At 46.2% G+C, this 18211-nt stretch overlaps 1 protein-coding gene across 7 annotated transcripts in view; it reads left to right on the top strand.

Moving 5' to 3' along the window:
• Positions 1-18211, top strand: part of TRANK1 (tetratricopeptide repeat and ankyrin repeat containing 1) — an 84762-nt gene that overhangs the window by 21004 nt on the left and 45547 nt on the right. For 6 of the 7 annotated variants that reach the window (XR_002787152.2, XM_023554849.2, XM_023554850.2 and 3 more), the window contains 5 exons: positions 1134-1304; positions 10343-10504; positions 11103-11357; positions 12956-13132; positions 13802-16693. Coding sequence is in view for 6 of the 7 variants with exons in the window: in XM_023554849.2 (XP_023410617.2) it covers positions 1134-1304; positions 10343-10504; positions 11103-11357; positions 12956-13132; positions 13802-16693 (3657 nt within the window). In the remaining variant the exon portion in view is untranslated. The remainder of the gene's footprint in view (positions 1-1133; positions 1305-10342; positions 10505-11102; positions 11358-12955; positions 13133-13801; positions 16694-18211) is intronic. The other variant, XM_023554851.2, reaches the window with a different exon arrangement.

The following is an 18211-nucleotide window of genomic DNA, read 5'->3' as shown; positions in this document are numbered from 1 at the left end:
GGAGTCTGGTCTGCTGAGTCAGAAACATTCTTAAATGTTAAGTTGTTTTTCTGGAAAACTCTCTGTGGTTAGGACACTTTGAAAACTCCCTATTGTTCTGTCAAAGTTTGTACCTGGCACAGACAGCCATTTTAACTTATCGTTCTCAGGAAGGTTTTGTACCTGGCACAAACACCCATTAATTTTTATTTAATATTTAACACAGTTGTCTTTTGACTTTGATCTTCTTTGTCGTGTAAACTTTTTTCTTCACAGTCATGTTTATCCATCTGTTGTTTTATTGTGTCTGAGCTATCTTCTGCTCAGTGTCTTGCAAAGCTAAATCAAGGTGTAGGCTGGGCCTCTTGCAAGCCCCTGTGGTTGGGCCACAACCCAACCCTTGCAGTTGTCAGGCTGAGGTCCCTATTTCCTTGTTGGCTGTCAGCCAGGGGTCACTCTCAGCTTCTGCAGGCTGCCCACATTCCTCGATACCTGAATACAGGTGCCTCTCTGGGCGGTGAATTTTAGGAAAGTATTCACGTGGAAGTTGGGGATCAGACGTGGCTTCTTTTAACTCTGTGCCCATGTAAATCTTTGTGTACCCCCAGGGACACACGTGCTCCATTTTCAGAGCTGTTGCATCTACATCACAGAGCCACCTTGGTGCTTGGCAGATAGATAAGGAGCTGGCAGCTGGAGGGTTGGGGCCAGGAGGGTGGTAGCTGTGCCAACAAAAGACCCCAGCAGCAATTGCCACTTTCTTCTCCTGTCCCCAGACAGGGCTCTTTCCCTGAAAGAATATTCTATTTCCTCTCTATGGAATAAAGAGTCTGAAGTCCCAGCTTGCTGTTAGCCTTACAGCTGTGACTGCTGCCTGGTAACCAGATTCCCTGTCTCCTTGCTTGTTGCCAAGGAGAGGGGAGAAAGGTAGCCAGGAGCACACTTCTGAACCTCTTTGAAGCTATTTTCCCTCCTGCTCCACACAGGACTCCCTGCTTCAGGGAGCTGGGTGGACTGCCTAAGCCTGGCGCAGGTCAGGTTTTGTCAACAGAGGGGCTGCTGGGGCAGGGAACGGGGAGGAAGAGTGCTCGTGGGGACATGTCCTTATAGAAGGCCCCGTGACAGTGCCCCCTTCTGGTTTTGGCCTGCCCTAGGACAGACGGAGGACGTGCAGGCACTCCTACACCTCGGGGCAGACCCCACCCTGCTGGACCGGCAGTCCCGCTCCCCTGTGGACATCCTGAAAAGAAATAAGAACTTCAAAGCTATCCAGAAAATCAACAGTCACTTGGAAAAGCTGGCTACGTGTTCCAAGGAGTTATCAGGTACGCTTCCAGTGACTTCACTTTTTGGGGGGGTAAAACTGATTCTGTGATATTAGATACAAATCAGTTTACTTTTCTTGGTACACATAGATGGAAGTGAGACCCTCCCCAACCTTCAGAAAACTTGTTTGCATTTTTTGAAAGATAGAATAAGAAAACTCTCATTTAGAGAATATCGAGGACATTCTGAGAACGTTGCCGGGTCCACCATTGGACACTGTGAGTGATTTTTTTCCCCATGTATGTACAGAGTAAAAATGAAAAAAATTCAGACAGAACAAGACACAACAGAAGGCAGGCCTACTCTTCAGAAACAACCACTTCCAACTGTTTAAAATATAGATGTATCTCCGTTTCTTGATTTGTTATTTTGAGACAGCACCGCTGCTGAATGAGACCAAGTTCTTGGCTGTCCCAGCCCCACTTGTTGAGTTTTATCTAGTTCTATTATCTGTATCGTTTCCATTCTGTTCCTTAAGTCTTAAGTTTTCCATGCTTCATCTATAGATTGCTGCTAAAAACTGAAAACCAGTAAATGGCATTTGCATGGTTTTTAGATCGTGTAAATGTTACTCTTTCTACAAATAGTGGGATCAAAAGTCCTGAAAACTTTGCTCTTTAAATATGGTACTCTAAGCATCCCTATTTAATGAAACACCTTTTATTTTTCTTTTGTGATTTTAGTTCTTGTCATACTAATATTTAATTCTTTTTTTTTTTTTTGTATTTTAGATGAAGGTTTACAGAACAAACTAGCTTCTCATTAAACAGTTAGTACACATACTGTTTTATGACACATACTGTTTTATGACATTGGTTAACAACCCCACGACATGTCAACACTCTCCCTTCTCAACCTTGGGCTCCCTATTACTAGCTTTCCTGTCCCCTCCTGCATTCTAGTCCTTGCCCCTGGGCTGGTGTGTCCCTTCAATCTCATTTTGTTTTATGGGTCCGTCTGATCTTTGGCTGAAGGGTGAACCTCAGAAGTGACTTCATTATTGAGTTAAAAGGGTGTCCGGGGGTCATACTCTTGGGGTTTCTCCAGTCCCTGTCAGACCAGTAAACCTGGTATTTTTTTGTGAGTTGGAATTTTATTCTACATTTTTCTCTAGCTCTGTCCAGGACCCTCTATTGTGATCCCTGTCAGAGCAGTCAATAGTGGTAGCCGGGCACTATCTAGTTGTACTAGACTCAGTCTGGTGGAGGCTGTGGTAGATGTGGTCCATTAGTCCTTTGAACTAATCTTTCCCTGTGTCTTTAGTTTTCTTCACTCTTTCTTGCTCCCAAAGGGGTGAGACCAGTGGAGTACCCTAGATGGCCGCTCACAGGCTTTTAAGACCCCAGACACTGCTCGCCCAAGTAGAATGTAGAACATTCTGTTTATAAACTCTGTTATGCCAATTGAGCTAGGTGTTCCCCAGTAATATTTCATTCTTGTGGCTCATGTCGTCCCCTTGGATTTCTCCCTTTCTCTGCTAAAGTACCTGCACAAGTACAGTAAGTCCCCGGGTTACGAACCTTTGATTTACGGACAACTCGTACCCTTTAATGTTATGTGATTTGCTCTCTCTTTGACACGGTTGAACCAGTCCCTACTGGCAACAAATTCTTCATCACAGTCACCTTCACTTGCTGTACCTGCAGCTTTGAAGTCACCGGAAAGGCTTCAAGCCTTTTCTTGCAATAAAATCAAAACAAACCCGTTGGTGTCGAGTTGATTCCGACTCACAGCGACCCGATAGGACAGAATAGAACTGCCCCCGTAGAGTTGCCAAGGAGCACCTGGTGGATTGAAACTGCTGACCTTCTGGTTAGCAGCCGTAGCACTTAACCGCTACGCCACCAGGGTTTCCAGTTCTTGAACTAAGTAAGGCTAAGTAAGAGCTGTGTGCACCCGTTCCGACTTATCTACAAATTCTTTATTGGAGACACACTTAGGAGCGGATCTTATTCTTAACCTGGGGGCAGCCTGTAGTTTTTTTTATTTTCACAGAGGGACATGGGTGATAGACTTGCATATCTGAAAATGAGTTCATGCATATCTGAAAATGTCATCATGGTTGATGGTTTGGCTGGACACAGCAGGTATCATATTTCATTGATGACTAGCTACCCTTTTTTTGAGTGTTTTCTTTGAAATGATCTTTGTCACATGGTCTTTGAAACTGAGATGTGTCTTACAATCAGTGGTGTGTCTTAGTTTAATCAGTAGCTTTTTCTGGTGTGTCCAGCCATTGATGGCATCTCAGATTTATGAAATACACTGTAAAACCTTGTTTCTTACAATTTTGAAGATGCTATTCCATCGTCTTCTGGCCTCTGTTCTAACTGATTAGAAGTCTGCTGTTAATCTCATTTTTTTTCCTCTTTAGGATTTTCTCTGTCCTTGGAGTTCCGAAATTTCACTGGCATATACCTAGGTGTGAGTGCTTATTCTTTCTTGCTTAGTACTTATTGGCCCATGTCAATCTGTCTTTCCTAGCTCAGGGAAATTGTTCTATTTTGTTCTCTGTTTCTCTTTTCTCACTCTGCTATTCCTCTTACGTGGATGAACTTCCTGAATGTGTAATCCTGAACTTCCTGAATTTATAATCCTGAGCTTCCTGAATTTATAATCCTGAACTTCCTGAATTTATAATCCATGTCCCTCTTCTTTTTCCTAGTATTTTCTGTCCCTTTTTTCTTTGCAGATCTTTACCTTGGCCTTCAGCTTTTCTAGTTATAATTCGGCTTGACCATTGAATTTATTTGGGAACTCATGGTTTTAATTTTTAAGAACTCTTTCTTCTTCTTTGATTGTTTCTTACATGGAGCAACTTGTTCTTGTTTTGTGTTTGCCACGTCCTCTTGAACCGCACTTGAAAATGTTAGTGACTTTTATGTTTTTAAAGAACATTCTCCCCACTTCCCTGGATTATTTGTGTTCCTTTTGGGGTTAGTTGATTCATTTTGTCATTTCTCCTTTGTGCTTATGCTTTTCCCTAATTACCTGCTAGGAGTCCCTGCGTGGTGCAAATGGCTAAAACACTCAGCTGCTAAGCGAAAAGTTGGAGGTTCAGGTCCACTCAGACGTGCCTTAGGAGAAAGCCCTGGCGATTTACTTCAGAAAAATCAGCCACTGAAAACCCTACGGGGCACAATTGTACTCTGACTCACATGGGATCGCCATGAGCCGGGATCGACTCCATGGCAGCTGGTTGGTTTGGTTTAATTACCTGCTGGTCTTTAGATAGGTCATACTTATGAATGAGGACTAAATTGATTAGCACTTAGTAGGTGGTTACTATGGATTTCCCTGCAGTTATTTAGTCATGTTTCTTCAGAAACACTCCCTCCCTTTGACGAGAGATGTGGAAGTGGCTGGCAAGTTGAGGGCAGCCTTAGGGGGTTTGATGGGGTGGAGGTGGGAGGCCGTCTGCCAGGCTGGGGGCCATGGCGATTGACAGGATAAAGACAGTTATCCATGGGGGAGATTAAAGCGGCTTTTTATCTGCCGCCTTCCTGTTTTTCCATTGATTTGTTATTTTAAGTATCTCCTGTCATTTCCTTGAGACCATGGGACTGAGGCGAGAGAAGTATGTGGAGCCTTCTGTCCTGCGTGGATGTTCATGTGAAGCCCTGACACGTCATGATCGGTTTTGAAATAACCTCACATTTTAAGGAATTCTGACTTCTGCTCCAAGATGGTGTAATTAATAGCACACCATTGTGAAACGCTGTCTGAAAACTTACGGCTGTAACCTCAGCTCCAGGATGATAGCCACTCACTCTGCGAGAATAGGAGACTCACCAAACGTGTTTCTTTGCCTGTGAATTTCCAGGTTTTACAATCGCAACAGTAAATAAGGACTACTAGTTAACTGGTGGGGAGTGCTGTGTGGCTGACTTGTTTGGAAATTTATCTTTCATTGAGCCTAACCTTAACGTCTGGACTGCTGTGTATTTGGTGTGACAGTCTTTAGCCTAAATCTTTCATTTTTTTCTTTTAAGTTTTGATTTTTAATTCTCTTGTGTGACAAAATCTTTGAAGGCCTGCTAACCCTAAAACACCTCATCTTCTGAGACAGGTTCCTTGTTCTCCTTTCCTTTCTCTCTTTTGCTCCTTCACCAACTAAGTCTATGGCTCCCGTTTGGAACCAAGGGAAGAGTCTCATTAGAGTCACAGCTTGTCCCCTTTCTGCTTGTCAGAGTCCAGCTGTACTTGCTTGTCAGGAAAGCACGTACGAGAGGCACGCACACCGTTCCAGACCCGGCCGCTTGGTTCTCAGGAGGTCTGATGATGCCAGTGAGTGCAGTCAAGACTAACGCCCCAATACCCACTGGTACATTTACTGGATGTTTGATTAACTTTGAAGTTTTTCCACACCATTGACCATGAAGACTTCCTTGCCACTTTAGAGGAATAAATCCAAAGACTGTAGAGAAATACCTAGTCAAAAGGCCAAAAAGGAACTGCTAAAAATTGAAAGAGAGTGACCGTTGGCAGGAAGGGCTAGATTGAAATCTTTATTTCTCAAAGTACAACTAGCAGTGGGAGCGTTATAGAATTCAGTCTCTGAACACGATCTCTGTATGGAATTATGGGCTGAATATGACTGTTCTTTCATGTATTCATACTGCTGTATAGAGTTAACCCTAAGGGTTTGCTGGTTGCACAAACGTTACAACCTCAGTTGGGACTGAGGAGTCTTTTTAGACCAGCACCATCCATTTCTGCGATGATGGAAATATTCTTTATCTGCTCTGTCCAATATGGTAGCCACTACCCACACTGAGTGTGGCTGTAAGCACTTGGAATATGGGTGACTCATGACCCTTAAGAACTGAATTTCTAATTTTCTTTAATTAGTTTTAATTTCATTTATGGGCTACTTTCTTACATTGGACAAGTGCAGTTTTAGACTTCAGCCCCAGAAAGGTCTTTCCAGAGCAGTAGTAGAGAAGACACTGGCAGAGAGAGCCAAAGGAAAGGGGCCTGGGCTTGGGAATGGGGATGGACCCAGTTTGTTTTTATGGACCTTAGTTCCCCACCACCCTCACCCATCTCTGGGCCACATGGAATCATTACCTTAGGGGCAAGTTGCTGCTGGTGGCTTTGCACCCTTGTCTGACTTCATAGCTCTGATTTTTTAATCTGTGGGCAATAACGAGTTTCTTGCACCTTTCAGAAGAATAAGCATTCCAGCATCACAGACTAGGATAAAAGGCCTCACTCCCTTAGCTCATCCTGGAGTTGCTGTCCCCAATTTTGATGATAATGGTCATGGTGGTCTCTTTGGATGAGACAGTTTTTGGCATCTAAAACCCATTAAACCAGTTGCCATCGAATCAATTCCAACACATAGAGACCTTATAGGACAGAGTAGAACTGCCCCATAGGATTTCCAAGGGGCGCGTGGTGGATTCAAACTGCCAACCTTTTGGTTAGCAGAAAGAGCTCCTAACCAACCTTGAGAAGCAAGGCGGTAATCCCTGAACAGTGAAGATGCTGTAACTTCTCACAGCTGCCACCAGACGGCAGCATGCCCACCTTCTCCAGCAGCTGTTCCTGCTCAATTCTTTCCCAGAACCAGGAAGAGCAAGATTTGAGCCTTTGTTTTTCTCGCAGTTGTTTGCGATCAGCTCCCTCTGTCTGATTCACTACTACAAGGCTTTTTAGAGTGAGCTTTGTCTCTGGCCCTCCAGAGGGGAGCCAGCTGCGTTTCACCTTTGGGTTTGCGGCATCTATCACACAGACCTGCTAGTGTAGCTCTGGGTACACTGGAGCTTTGTCTGTCTGTCTGTCTCCCCAGGCCAGGGAGCCCCTGACTCAGAGGCTGGGGCTTGTCATCTTTGCATCCCTGAGCACCAACACAGGGCATAAATGCAGGCGTGGATATTGACTTGAAGGACATCCATGATACTTTTTCCTTTTTATAAAAGCAACGTTTTTTTTTTTTTGTGTGTAGAAAATCTAGAAGACGTAGGAAAGGAAAAGCTGTCCCTCCCACCCCAGTTAATATGTTTGTGATTGGGTCATTTGGTTTTATTCTGTACCTTTATAATTATACATTTTTGTTGTCTTTTATGAAAGTGGGATGGGTATAAAAATTTAAATTGTGTGGAATAAAACTTACCAGTTTTGCCCTTTATAACATGAAAGGAAGATTTCAGCAAAGAAGAAATCTCTCTTTTTGAGATGGTTTATTTCTATTTTCTAATACTTCCGAGCACTATTGCAACTTCAGAAGATAGATCTCTTTAATTTTTAATTTAATTTAAAATCTGCTTCTATGTACCTGCTATATATGTTCATTGTGGACAATCTGTAAAAATAAAATTTTGTTATAATTTTATTATATTTATTATAATTACATGTTGGGATATTTTTATCCACTCTTTTTTCCTCCAAGTACTTACATAGTCATCTTTTTAAAAAATCTGTGATTATGACGTATAAGCAACTTTGTATTCTGATGTTTGTGTCTTATTAAACTTATCGAAAATTTAGGAAAAAAACCCCAGTAAAGTTCAGAGTAATGAACAGGTCATGCATAGTCTTCCCACTCAGGGACGCCGTGGTGAGTATTTTAGCACCTTTCATTTTGTGCATTTTTATGTGGCTAACGTCATCCTCTAATTTCTTGCCCGACGACGCGCGCTTTCTCTGATCTTCTATAACTGACTTCTTAACCAGCCTGAACCACACCGTCAGGCATTTGTTATACAGCTTCCCTTAATTGCCTCTGTGGTCAGACTTAGTATGTCCTTGTTCAGTTTCAAGTGACTTTTGCACTAAACTAAGTTCCCTGGGGAGAGAATGATGTTTCCAGAAAGCTTTTAATGGCATGGAGCAGAGAGGCAAGCAGCAAACTTTCATTGTGAAGGAAACCCCCCCTTTACCAAGAGCCCTGTGTTCCCGTCCTGTGAGTTTTCACTGTTTCTGCATCTTCATAGGTATTTTAGGATGAAGGTGGGAGGGTCAAGTCCAGGAGTGCCAGCCAGACGTTGTTACACCAGACATGTGTGTATGTTTCTGGTCTTTTACTTGATATGTTGAAATGTGACCCAAGCGTGGATTAAAAGGCATAGCAGCTAATGTTGGCACCTGCCAGGGTGCCCTCGGTCCCTTTACCATTTCTGTGTGCTCCCTTTAGGGTCTCTTACCTTGGTGTGCTCTCACTTGGAAAAGCCAGCACCTAAGGCTTGTTCTCCACGGGTGTCTTTGGGCTTATGAAGCTTGCTTTGTTCATGCTCCTTCAGACAGAAGTGCCTGAGAGTTCAGATCCTCCCAAGGCAGCCCGAGGAGCCCTGGTGGTGCAGTGGGTAAGAGCTCGGCTGCTAACCGAAAGTTTGGCAGTTCATATCCACCAGCCACTCCTTGGAAACCCTGTGGGGCAGTTCTACTCTGTCCTATGAGGTCGCTATGAATTGGAATCGACTCATTGGCAACGGCTTTGGTTTTTGGTAAGGCAGCCTGTACCCAGTGACTGATGGGTGTGAGAATATAAAAGCCCAGTACCCTTTCCGTGGGTGAAGGTAGCTCTGAGATGCTCCTCCCAGGGGATCAGCTGAGCCCACCTCCTATAGGACTTCTTCTGGGACTGACCTTTTGCTTGTTTCCACACCTCCCTATCCGGCCTCCTTCACTCCCTCACTGGTCTCCCCTTCTTAATAAACTCCCTGCACACAAATCTTTAGCACGAGGTCTGCTTCTGGGGAACCTGACTGAAAATAGGAGGCTCCCCCTCACCCTGGAATTGTTCATTTCTCTTCAGGTGTTCCCACTCTGGGAGAACGTGGCATGGAGCATTTACTCGTCTCTTCTCAAACGTGACTGCACTTCTGCTGTTGGCTAGGCCCTTCTCACTGTGTGTGAAACCAGATGTCCTGTGTGGCTTCTTTGTCAGTCCAGCAAGATTCCATTTTAAAATTATTTAGAAAAATGTACGGAGGTGAAACTCACATCGTCTAAGTTAACCACCGTAAGGTGAACAGCTCAGTGGCGTTTGGTACATTCTCAGGGTCATGTAACCTTCACCTCTGTGTAGTTCCAGTGTGGTTACCATCACTCAAAGTAAAACTCGGGACCCACTGAGCAGTTTCTCTCTGTTCCCCTCCCCTCCTCAGCCCCTGGCAACCACTGGTCTGCATTCTGTCTCTATGGAGTTACCTGTTGCGGATCTTTCCTATAGATGGAATCATACGATGCATAAGCTTTAGTGTCTGGCTGACTTCACTCAGCCTAACGTTTTGGAGCTTCATCCAGGTTGCAGCACGTGTCAGTATTTCATTCCTCTATCTGGCTAAACAGTGCTCCATTGAATGGCTGTCTTACCTTTTGTTCATCCACTCATGTGTTGATGGGTATTTGCACTGTTTCCACCCTTGAGCAATGGTGAATAGTGTTGCTGTGAACATGCATGTATTTATTTGAGTTCCTGTGTTCAGTTCTTTTGGGTATATGCCTAGGAGTGGAATTGCTGGGTCACATGGTAATTTATGTTTAAGTTTTTGAGGAACTGCCAAACTGTTTCTACAGTGGCTACACCATTTTACATTCCTACCAGCAAGAGATGAGGGTTCCAATTTCTCCACATCCTTGCCTGGACTCCATCAAACATTTGTGGTCTTGGCCAATGTTGGCTAGACTCTTTCGCATCTCTGAGGCCTCAGTTCAAACAACTGAGCCTGAATCTCTCCGTTCTGTGTTGTCTCCCATCGGCCAGCAGGCTAGCTTGGAGTTGTTCATGTGGCAGAGGCCAGGGTTCCAAGAAGCCAATAGAAGGGACATAAGGTCTCTTGAAGTCCAGGCTCAGAACTGGGGCAAAAATCAGCTCCAGTCCATTTTACTGGTCACAGCAAGTCACAAAGCCAGGCCAGAATCAAGGGAAGGGGAAATGGACGCCACTTCTCAATGGGAGGATCTGCGGAGTTGCGTTGGCAAAGCACGTGGATACAAAGTGCGGGTTTGGGGGTGTGGAGATGTGAACATTTCTGCTATCTTCCGGAGCTGCAGCTCTGGATTCCAAACCATCACCTTTGTTGCTTTGCAGGGCTGAGCAATGGTGACGGACCCATCAGCGACAGTGAGGTCTTCCAGAGAGTCTCGGAGCAGCTCGAGAAGTACATGGACTCAGGGAACCGGTCACTACATAAAAACTTTCTGAAGCAAGAAATAGTTCAACGGTTCTTGCGCCTCCTTTCTTCTCTGCAAGGTAACTTTTGTTGCAGCGTCCAAGGGTGTTAGAGATGACATATGCTCATTAGAACTCTTTCCTAATATGCTTTTTTACAAGTTAAATTTAAAAAATAATGAAGGGAGTACGCCTACATGTAGAACATTCAAAGATCACGGAAGGTTCTTCAGTGAAAAGTCTACCCTTCACCTCTGAACCTCAGTCCCTAAATCCCATCCCCAGAGATAGTTTCTGTTACTAGTTTCTCGTGTATTCTCCTAGAGTTGCTCTTTGCGTATTCAATCGTTTTTAAAATACTGATGATATCTATCTCTTCTATAACACCACCACCAGTAACAAAAAACCCATTGACGTCGAGTCAGTTCTGCCTGATAGCAACCCTATAGAACAGAGCAGAACTGCCCCGCAGGGTTTCTGAGGAGCAGCTGTGGATTCAAACTGCCAACCTTTTGGCTAGCAGCCGAGCTCTCAGCCACTCTGCCACCAGGGCTCCGTGTTTTCCCAGTGCTTAGAAATACTGGTCTGAAATCTGTGTTAATTACATACATGTGCATTGGGGGTTGACTAGAATCATAGGAACCTTTTTTGGTGTATGGTCTGTTCTTATTTTTGAAAGAAATTCCTCCTGACCTGGCCTGCAACATTAATCACGACTGTGCCAACGCCTTCATCAAGTTCTTACTGGAAAAACAGAAGTGGCCTGAAGTCCTTCTCCTGCTGACGGGCAAAGCAAGCGGGAAGCCACCATTCACAGCTGGTGTCATCAAAGACTGCAGTCTCTCAGACCTTGACATCTGTGCCGTCATCCCACACCTCAGCAGCTGGGACCAGCGGAAAACGCAGCTCCTGGACTGCCTCATCGACAGCGGAGGTGAAAATGCCTAGATGATACACTGAGGAAGGTTGTCCAGATGGGGGGACCCAGGCAGCTGCCCTTCACAGGCTCGTTTCCTTGCTTGTGGAGGCCCCTTAAAACCCTGCCTCATTCTTTCCCACGTATCTTCTTGTTTTGAAACAGTAACAGGATTAATGCCCTGTTGGTGGGTGTTGGCAGTCCCTGGGTGGTGCAAACAGTTTGCATTCATCCACTAACCTAAAGGTTGACAGTTTGAACCCACCCAGCAGGCCAGGCGATCTGCTCCCATAAAGATAACAGTTGAGAAAACCCTAGGGAGAAGTCGTACGCTATAGCACGTGGGGTCTCCATGAGTCAGGATCAGCTCGACAGTGACAGGTTTGTTTGTTTTTAGGGGGCCTTGCCCTGCAGGAACTCTGCATTTTTGTGACTTCCAGTCACCACTGCTGCCTTCCTGTGTTGTGTGAGAACCGTCAGGTGTGTGGAAGGCCCTCTGCTCTGGCTTAGCCGCAGTGGTGGTTTCCTCCTGACCTGTGCCTGGACTTCCCCCGCACTTGATGTGCTGTGTACGTCCTTGTCACATCTGATGGCCTTCTTTTCTAACTAGTGGATTGGGATTTGAGATGCTTGCTGCTTGTTTTTAAAGAAACAACCAAATAATTAGTGGGTGAAAACATCTGCTGCTTTAATTAGTGTGAACACACATGGCTGGGTTTGTGTCTGGAGTGTACAGACTGTATTGCTGGATTGGATTTTATTTTAGAACTAATTTAGAAACACCAACCGTCTCCTGCCCCCACCCCAGCTAATGCCACTACTAACTGTATGGCCTTGGGCATGCTATTTATGCCTGCGTCTTCTCACTTATAAAATGGAAATGATACTCATTCTTTATGCAGACTATTGCTTCCTTTGCCTGGAAACTATGGCTGTTTTGGAATTCCTGTTTTGTTCTTTGATTCAGTGCATGTGTATAGAGCTCCTACCAAGGGCAGTGCTAGGAACCAAGGCCTCAGGGGAATGCATGACTGCCGGAGACGTGCGTAGTAGTTCTGCTGATCTGTTAGCGAGCCTGCCTCGTGGGGGAGGTGGGGAGCCTGCAGCAGATGCATGAACTGAGCTAAAAAGAAGGTGATGTGGGGGTGGAGAGGTGTCAGGGAGAATGGCAACTGAGCGTAGACATACATTCTAGGGTAGAAGTTAGCAGAAGCAAAGAATGTAGGAAGCAGCACCCATATCCTGGGACCAACCATGTGTCCAGTACTGTGTTAAGCAAGCACTGGAATTTGAATGGTTCCATACCCTGTCTTCACTCTAGGGGAACCCTAATGGTGGGCACCATGCTCTTTGTGGTAGAACAAGAGGGACCGCTGGAGAGGTGGGAGAGGCAAGGTCCGTGAACAGGGCACTCAGAGAAGCTGGGCTTTCACTCTGAGGGTGCCGGCAAGCCTTTTCCTTCCAGGACGGTTGGTGGTAGGAGGGCCTTGGAAGTCGGGATCAGCATCAGCTCTTCCCTTAGAACTAAATGGCAGAAGCGGCCCCTCCTGCCTCCCAGGCTGTTCCTCTCCACAGGGATGTGGGTCATGGGACCTTTTTCCTCTGCCTACCTGCAGCTTTGCCCGGGGGTTTCCAGGAGAACCAAGAAAGCCCCCTTGCCCTGTGCCTGAAACACGAGGACTTCGAGTTGGCTTTTCTACTCTTGACCAAGGGTGCGGACCCCCGTGACATTTCTTTCATGGAAGGCGATACTCCTTTACATGCAGCCCTTCGCATCTTTTTAGACATCAACGGTAAGCCCTTAGTTGTTCAGCAGTCTTTTCCTTCAAGAGGAAGCTGGTTAGTAGAATTGACACTGTGTTTTTGGCCTTTCCTTTTGGGAAAACCAATGATCGGAAAAAGGCTCATTTCTTGGCCAGACCAGCCCATATTTCCTAGCCTCTCACACATAGCTTAGTGGGAGGAAGTGACCATTGTTGTGAATGGTCACGGAGGGTTCATTAAGGACTCGTAAGTCCTAAAGTTAGGTGTTGGTGGCTGACAAATACTTTCTATTTACTTACACCCTTTTTGAAGGTCCTGACAAAGGTTCTTGCTGGAACATTATAATATTGTTTCAGGGTTCCTCAACTTTGGCACTGTTGACATTTGGGGCTAGATAATTCTTTGTCGTGAGGTGCTGTGTTGTAGGATGTTAACAGCATCCCTGGCCTCTACCCACTAGATAATGGAATCCCTCCCCCACTGTGACCATCAAAAATGTCTCCAGACATTGCCAGATGTTCCCTGGGGGCCAAAATTGCTCTCATCGAGAACCACTGGGTTATTCAATGGGTATCAAACACCTGGGAACATTTCATGTTCTGAGATTGTCCTGGGTAGCATCTCTCTCAAGCCCAGGGGTCCTCTGTCCTCCTAGGAAAGTGGCCCAGCACTCATAGGGCCTTGTTTGTGTCTTTCAGCTGACATCGGCTTTAACTTCCTCAGCCACCTGTTGGACCTCTTCTTGTCCGATCCCACCAAATTTGACTACCTTAACCCCAACGTCCAGGATGGCAACGGGAACACGCTGATGCACATCCTTTTTCAAAAGGGCATGCTGAAGCGCATGAAGAAGCTGATAGACCTGCTGGCGAAATTCGACATCAGCTTCAACTTGAAGAACAAAGAAGGCAAAGACGCACGGCACCGGATCAAGAAGAATGACCCTCTGCTCTTGGCCTGGAATAAAGCTGTGATGGAGAGCAGGCGGAAAAACCGACAGGACTCTGCTGCCCACCTGGGGAAGCTCCCGAGGTCCGCCACCCCTGGCCGTGTGTCTCAACCCAAGTCTCAGGGTTCACTTAAGTCACTGCCGTGTGGCGTCACTGCCAACCCCCCACCAGAAGGAGCTGAGGTACCTGACAGTGGGGAGATCATCCCTTATGTCCAGGAGGCAAGGCCGGAGCCTGGAGACTTCAGGCCACGCTCTCTGAGAGACCACCTGGTGCAGGACATCATGATTGCGATTCAGCAGGTTGAATTGGATACGTTCCTCCCGGAGCACTGTCCTCAGTGTGCTGAGCCTCTGGTGGCAGGAGCAGGCACAGAAGTAGAGAAAGATGACTTCCAGCAAACCCCAGACTGTAGTGGGTGCAATCTTGCCCCCTCTGAGGCGGAGGAAGGACATGCTCAGAACGAACTTGGGGCCACGCAGCTCGTTCCTGTTGTTAACAAAGGGAGGAAGGACAGCGAGGACCAGGAGGACTGGAGCATGCAGGACATCGAGGCTTGCCTCCAGGACTTTGATAACATGACCTGGGAGATCGAGTGCACGTCAGAGATGCTGAAGAAACTCTCAAGTAAGGCAATGACCAGAGTCATGAAGAAAAAGATCATCCTCGCCATCCAGCAGCTAGGGAACGGTGAGTGGACCCAGGGCCTGCAGAAGCGGCTGAAGCACCTGAAAGGAAGGATCCGGCTCTTTGAGGCCAAGCTGGACAAAGGAGCCCGGATGCTCTGGGAGCTGGCAATCGACTTCTCCCCTCGATGCAGCGAGAGCCCAGAGAAGGTCATCGCCACAGAGCAGAACATGAACTCTGTGGAGAAGTCGGGGCGGGTCTACACGGAAATCATCCGGATTTGGGACATCGTCCTAGATCACTCCAAGCTGTCAGACTCCATCACGGCCATTTGCAGTGCCTACAACCGGGGACTGTCCTGTGTTCTGCGGAAGAAGCTGAAGGGTATCAACAAAGGCGAGGTGTGTGCCAACATGAAAATCCAGAAGCGGATACCCCGCTGCTACGTGGAAGACACAGAGGCAGAGAAGGGCAGGGAGTACGTGGATCCTGAGTACTTCCCCCCGGCCAGCGCAGTGGAGACAGAGTACAACATCATGAAGTTCCACAGCTTCAGCACCAACATGGCCTTCAACATCCTCAACGACATGATGGCAAAGGTGGAGTACCCCTTCCGGGTGGGTGAGCTCGAGTATGCAGTGATCAACCTCAACCCCAAGCCGCTGGAGCCCATCATCCTCATTGGACGAAGTGGCACTGGGAAGACAACCTGCTGCTTGTACAGGCTGTGGAAGAAATTCCACGTTTACTGGGAGAAAGCCGAGCAGGCAGGGAGCCCATTGCTGGCCAAACAGATCTGGTTGAAAAGAAGGTTGGAAGTAGAAGCTGGCAAAGAGGGTCTAGATTGGGAGGAAGAGGAGGAGGAGGAAGAGGATGAGGAAGAGGAAGATTCAATCGAAGTGGTAACAGTGGACAGCATAGGTGAGGAGCAAGAGAGCAACGCCGGTGTGGGGGGACCCGATGGGGAGCCTGCCGGAGACGGCCAAGCAGAGGAAATCGGTGTGCCAGATCATGCCCAGCAGCTGGAGCACCTGCATCAGATCTTCGTTACCAAGAACCACGTTCTGTGCCAGGAGGTGCAGAGGAATTTCATTGAGCTTTCCAAGTCTACCAAGGCCACCAGTCATTACAAACCCCTGGAACCCAATGTTCACAAACTCCAGGACCTGAAGGATGAGAACTTTCCTCTGTTTGTCACTTCTAAGCAGCTTCTCCTTCTGCTTGATGCTTCTCTGCCTGAGCCATTTTTTCAGAGAAACGAAGACGGCAGCTTGAAAAGAACCATCATGGGCTGGTCCACCCAGGAAGAGATGACCATCTCCAACTGGCAGGAGGATGAGGAGGAGGTGGAGGTGGATGGGGACGATAGCGAGGAGGATACACCTGCAGAAGCACGCACAGGTGAGAGCGACCCCCGAGTATACTTGACATTTGAGGTATTCACCAATGAAATATGGCCCAAGATAAACAAAGGGAAAACCTCCTACAACCCTGCACTGATTTGGAAAGAAATAAAGTCTTTTCTGAAAGGGTCTATTGAGGCTTTCAGCTGCCCTCATGGAAGACTTACTGAAGAAGCATATAAGAAATTAGGGAAGAAACGGTCCCCCAATTTTAAGGAAGATCGGAGTGAGATCTACAGCCTCTTCTGCCTATATCAGCAGATCAGGTCCCAGAAAGGTTATTTCGACGAAGAGGATGTCCTGTACAACCTGTCCCGGAGGCTGTCGAAGCTCCAGGTGCTTCCGTGGTCCATCCACGAACTCTATGGTGATGAGATTCAGGACTTCACCCAAGCAGAGCTGGCACTGCTGATGAAATGTGTCAATGACCCCAATGCCATGTTCCTCACCGGGGACACAGCCCAGAGCATCATGAGGGGCGTGGCCTTCCGCTTCAGTGACCTGCGCTCCCTATTCCATTACGCCAGCAGGAACACCACGGACAAGCAGTATGCTGTTCGGAAACCCAAGAAGATCTACCAGCTGTACCAGAATTACAGGTCCCACTCAGGTATGTCCAGCTTGGCTGTGCCTATGGGGCAGGGGGCTTGGGCACTGACCTTGAGCTGCTTTTGAATCTGGGAGCTTGCTTTCATTAGGCTTTTGCAGCTGAAGTAAGAACAGTATTTTGTTAGCAAACAGACTCATGACCAAGAGACCTGAAGATTTCTGCCACGGCTCAGTCTTAAGTTGGTAACTCCAGCTGTGGTTGGGTAGAAATGTACCTTTAGCTGCCTTTAAGTAATTATATCTTGAAGAGTTTGCCATGGCATGAAAACATTTCAGGGGAATGTTTAAACTGTTTGAGAACTTTTACTGAAGCACTTTGGAAGACCTGTTTATTCTACAAAGTAGTTGTAAAATTACTGTTATAAATCATTGATCCCTAAAGCAGCTTATCTCCCAAGGAGAAGCAAAAAAGAGGGGTGGGAGGTGGTGGGAGGTAGATATTTAAATTTAGGTAGATCTTTTTTTTTTTTAATCTATCTAAAATGTGGTTGTAGTGTGACCTAATTTTACTTTTTTCCATACGCATAACCAGTACATCAATACCATTTAGTTCATAGTCCCTCCTTTTAACAGACACATATTCAACATACGTTCAGTTTCTAGCTCAGGTGTGCACCTTATCTGTGCCAGGTACATGCTCAGCAGTTCACATATAGTTGTTATTGTTAGTTGCCGTTGAATCTATTCTGATTTATCCTCTGCTTAATCCTTGCAACAGTCCTAATACCAAAAACCAAACTTATTGCCATCCAGTAGCTTTTGACTCATAGTGACCCTGTAGGACAGAGTAGAACTGCCCCATAGGGTTTCCAAAGCTGTAACCTTTACTTGGAGGAGTCCTGGTGGCACAGTGGTTAAGTGCTTGGCTGCTAACTGAAAAGTCTTCGGTTGGAACCTACCAGCCATTCTGCAGGAGAAAGATGGGGCAGTCTGCTTCCGTAAATATTATAGCCTTGGCACCCTAACATTACTGGCAATAACAACAACAACAACAAAGAACAGAAAATAACAAGTGTTGGAGAGGTTGCGGGGAGATTGGGACTTTTATGCACTGCTGGTGGGAATGTAAAATGGTTCAACCACTATGGAAAACAATATGGCACTTCCTTAAAAACCTAGAAATATATTCCTGGGAATATGTCCCAGAGAAATAAGAGCCATCACACAAATAGACATATGTGCACCCATGTTCATTGTAGCATTATTCACGATAGCAAAAAGATGGAAACAACCTAAGTGCCTATCAACAGATGAATGGATAAACAAACTGTGGTACATACACATGATGGAATACTACACAGCGGTAAAGAACAATGATGAATCAGCAGAATATCTCACAACGTGGATGAATCTGGAGGACATTATGCTGAGTGAAATGTCAATCACAGAGGGACAAATACTGCATGAGACCACCATTATAAAAACTCAAGAAAAGGTTTACACGCAGGAAGAAAAAAATCTTTGATGGTTACAAGGTGGGGGAGGGTTGGGAAGGGGAAATCATCAACTAGATAGTAGA

The sequence above is a fragment of the Loxodonta africana genome, chromosome 27 (assembly GCF_030014295.1).
Source record: "Loxodonta africana isolate mLoxAfr1 chromosome 27, mLoxAfr1.hap2, whole genome shotgun sequence".
In the NCBI taxonomy this organism is placed as follows: Eukaryota; Metazoa; Chordata; class Mammalia; order Proboscidea; family Elephantidae; genus Loxodonta; species Loxodonta africana.
The sequence above is the reverse complement of the archived record's forward strand: the minus strand, read 5'-3'. Positions and strand labels throughout refer to the sequence as shown.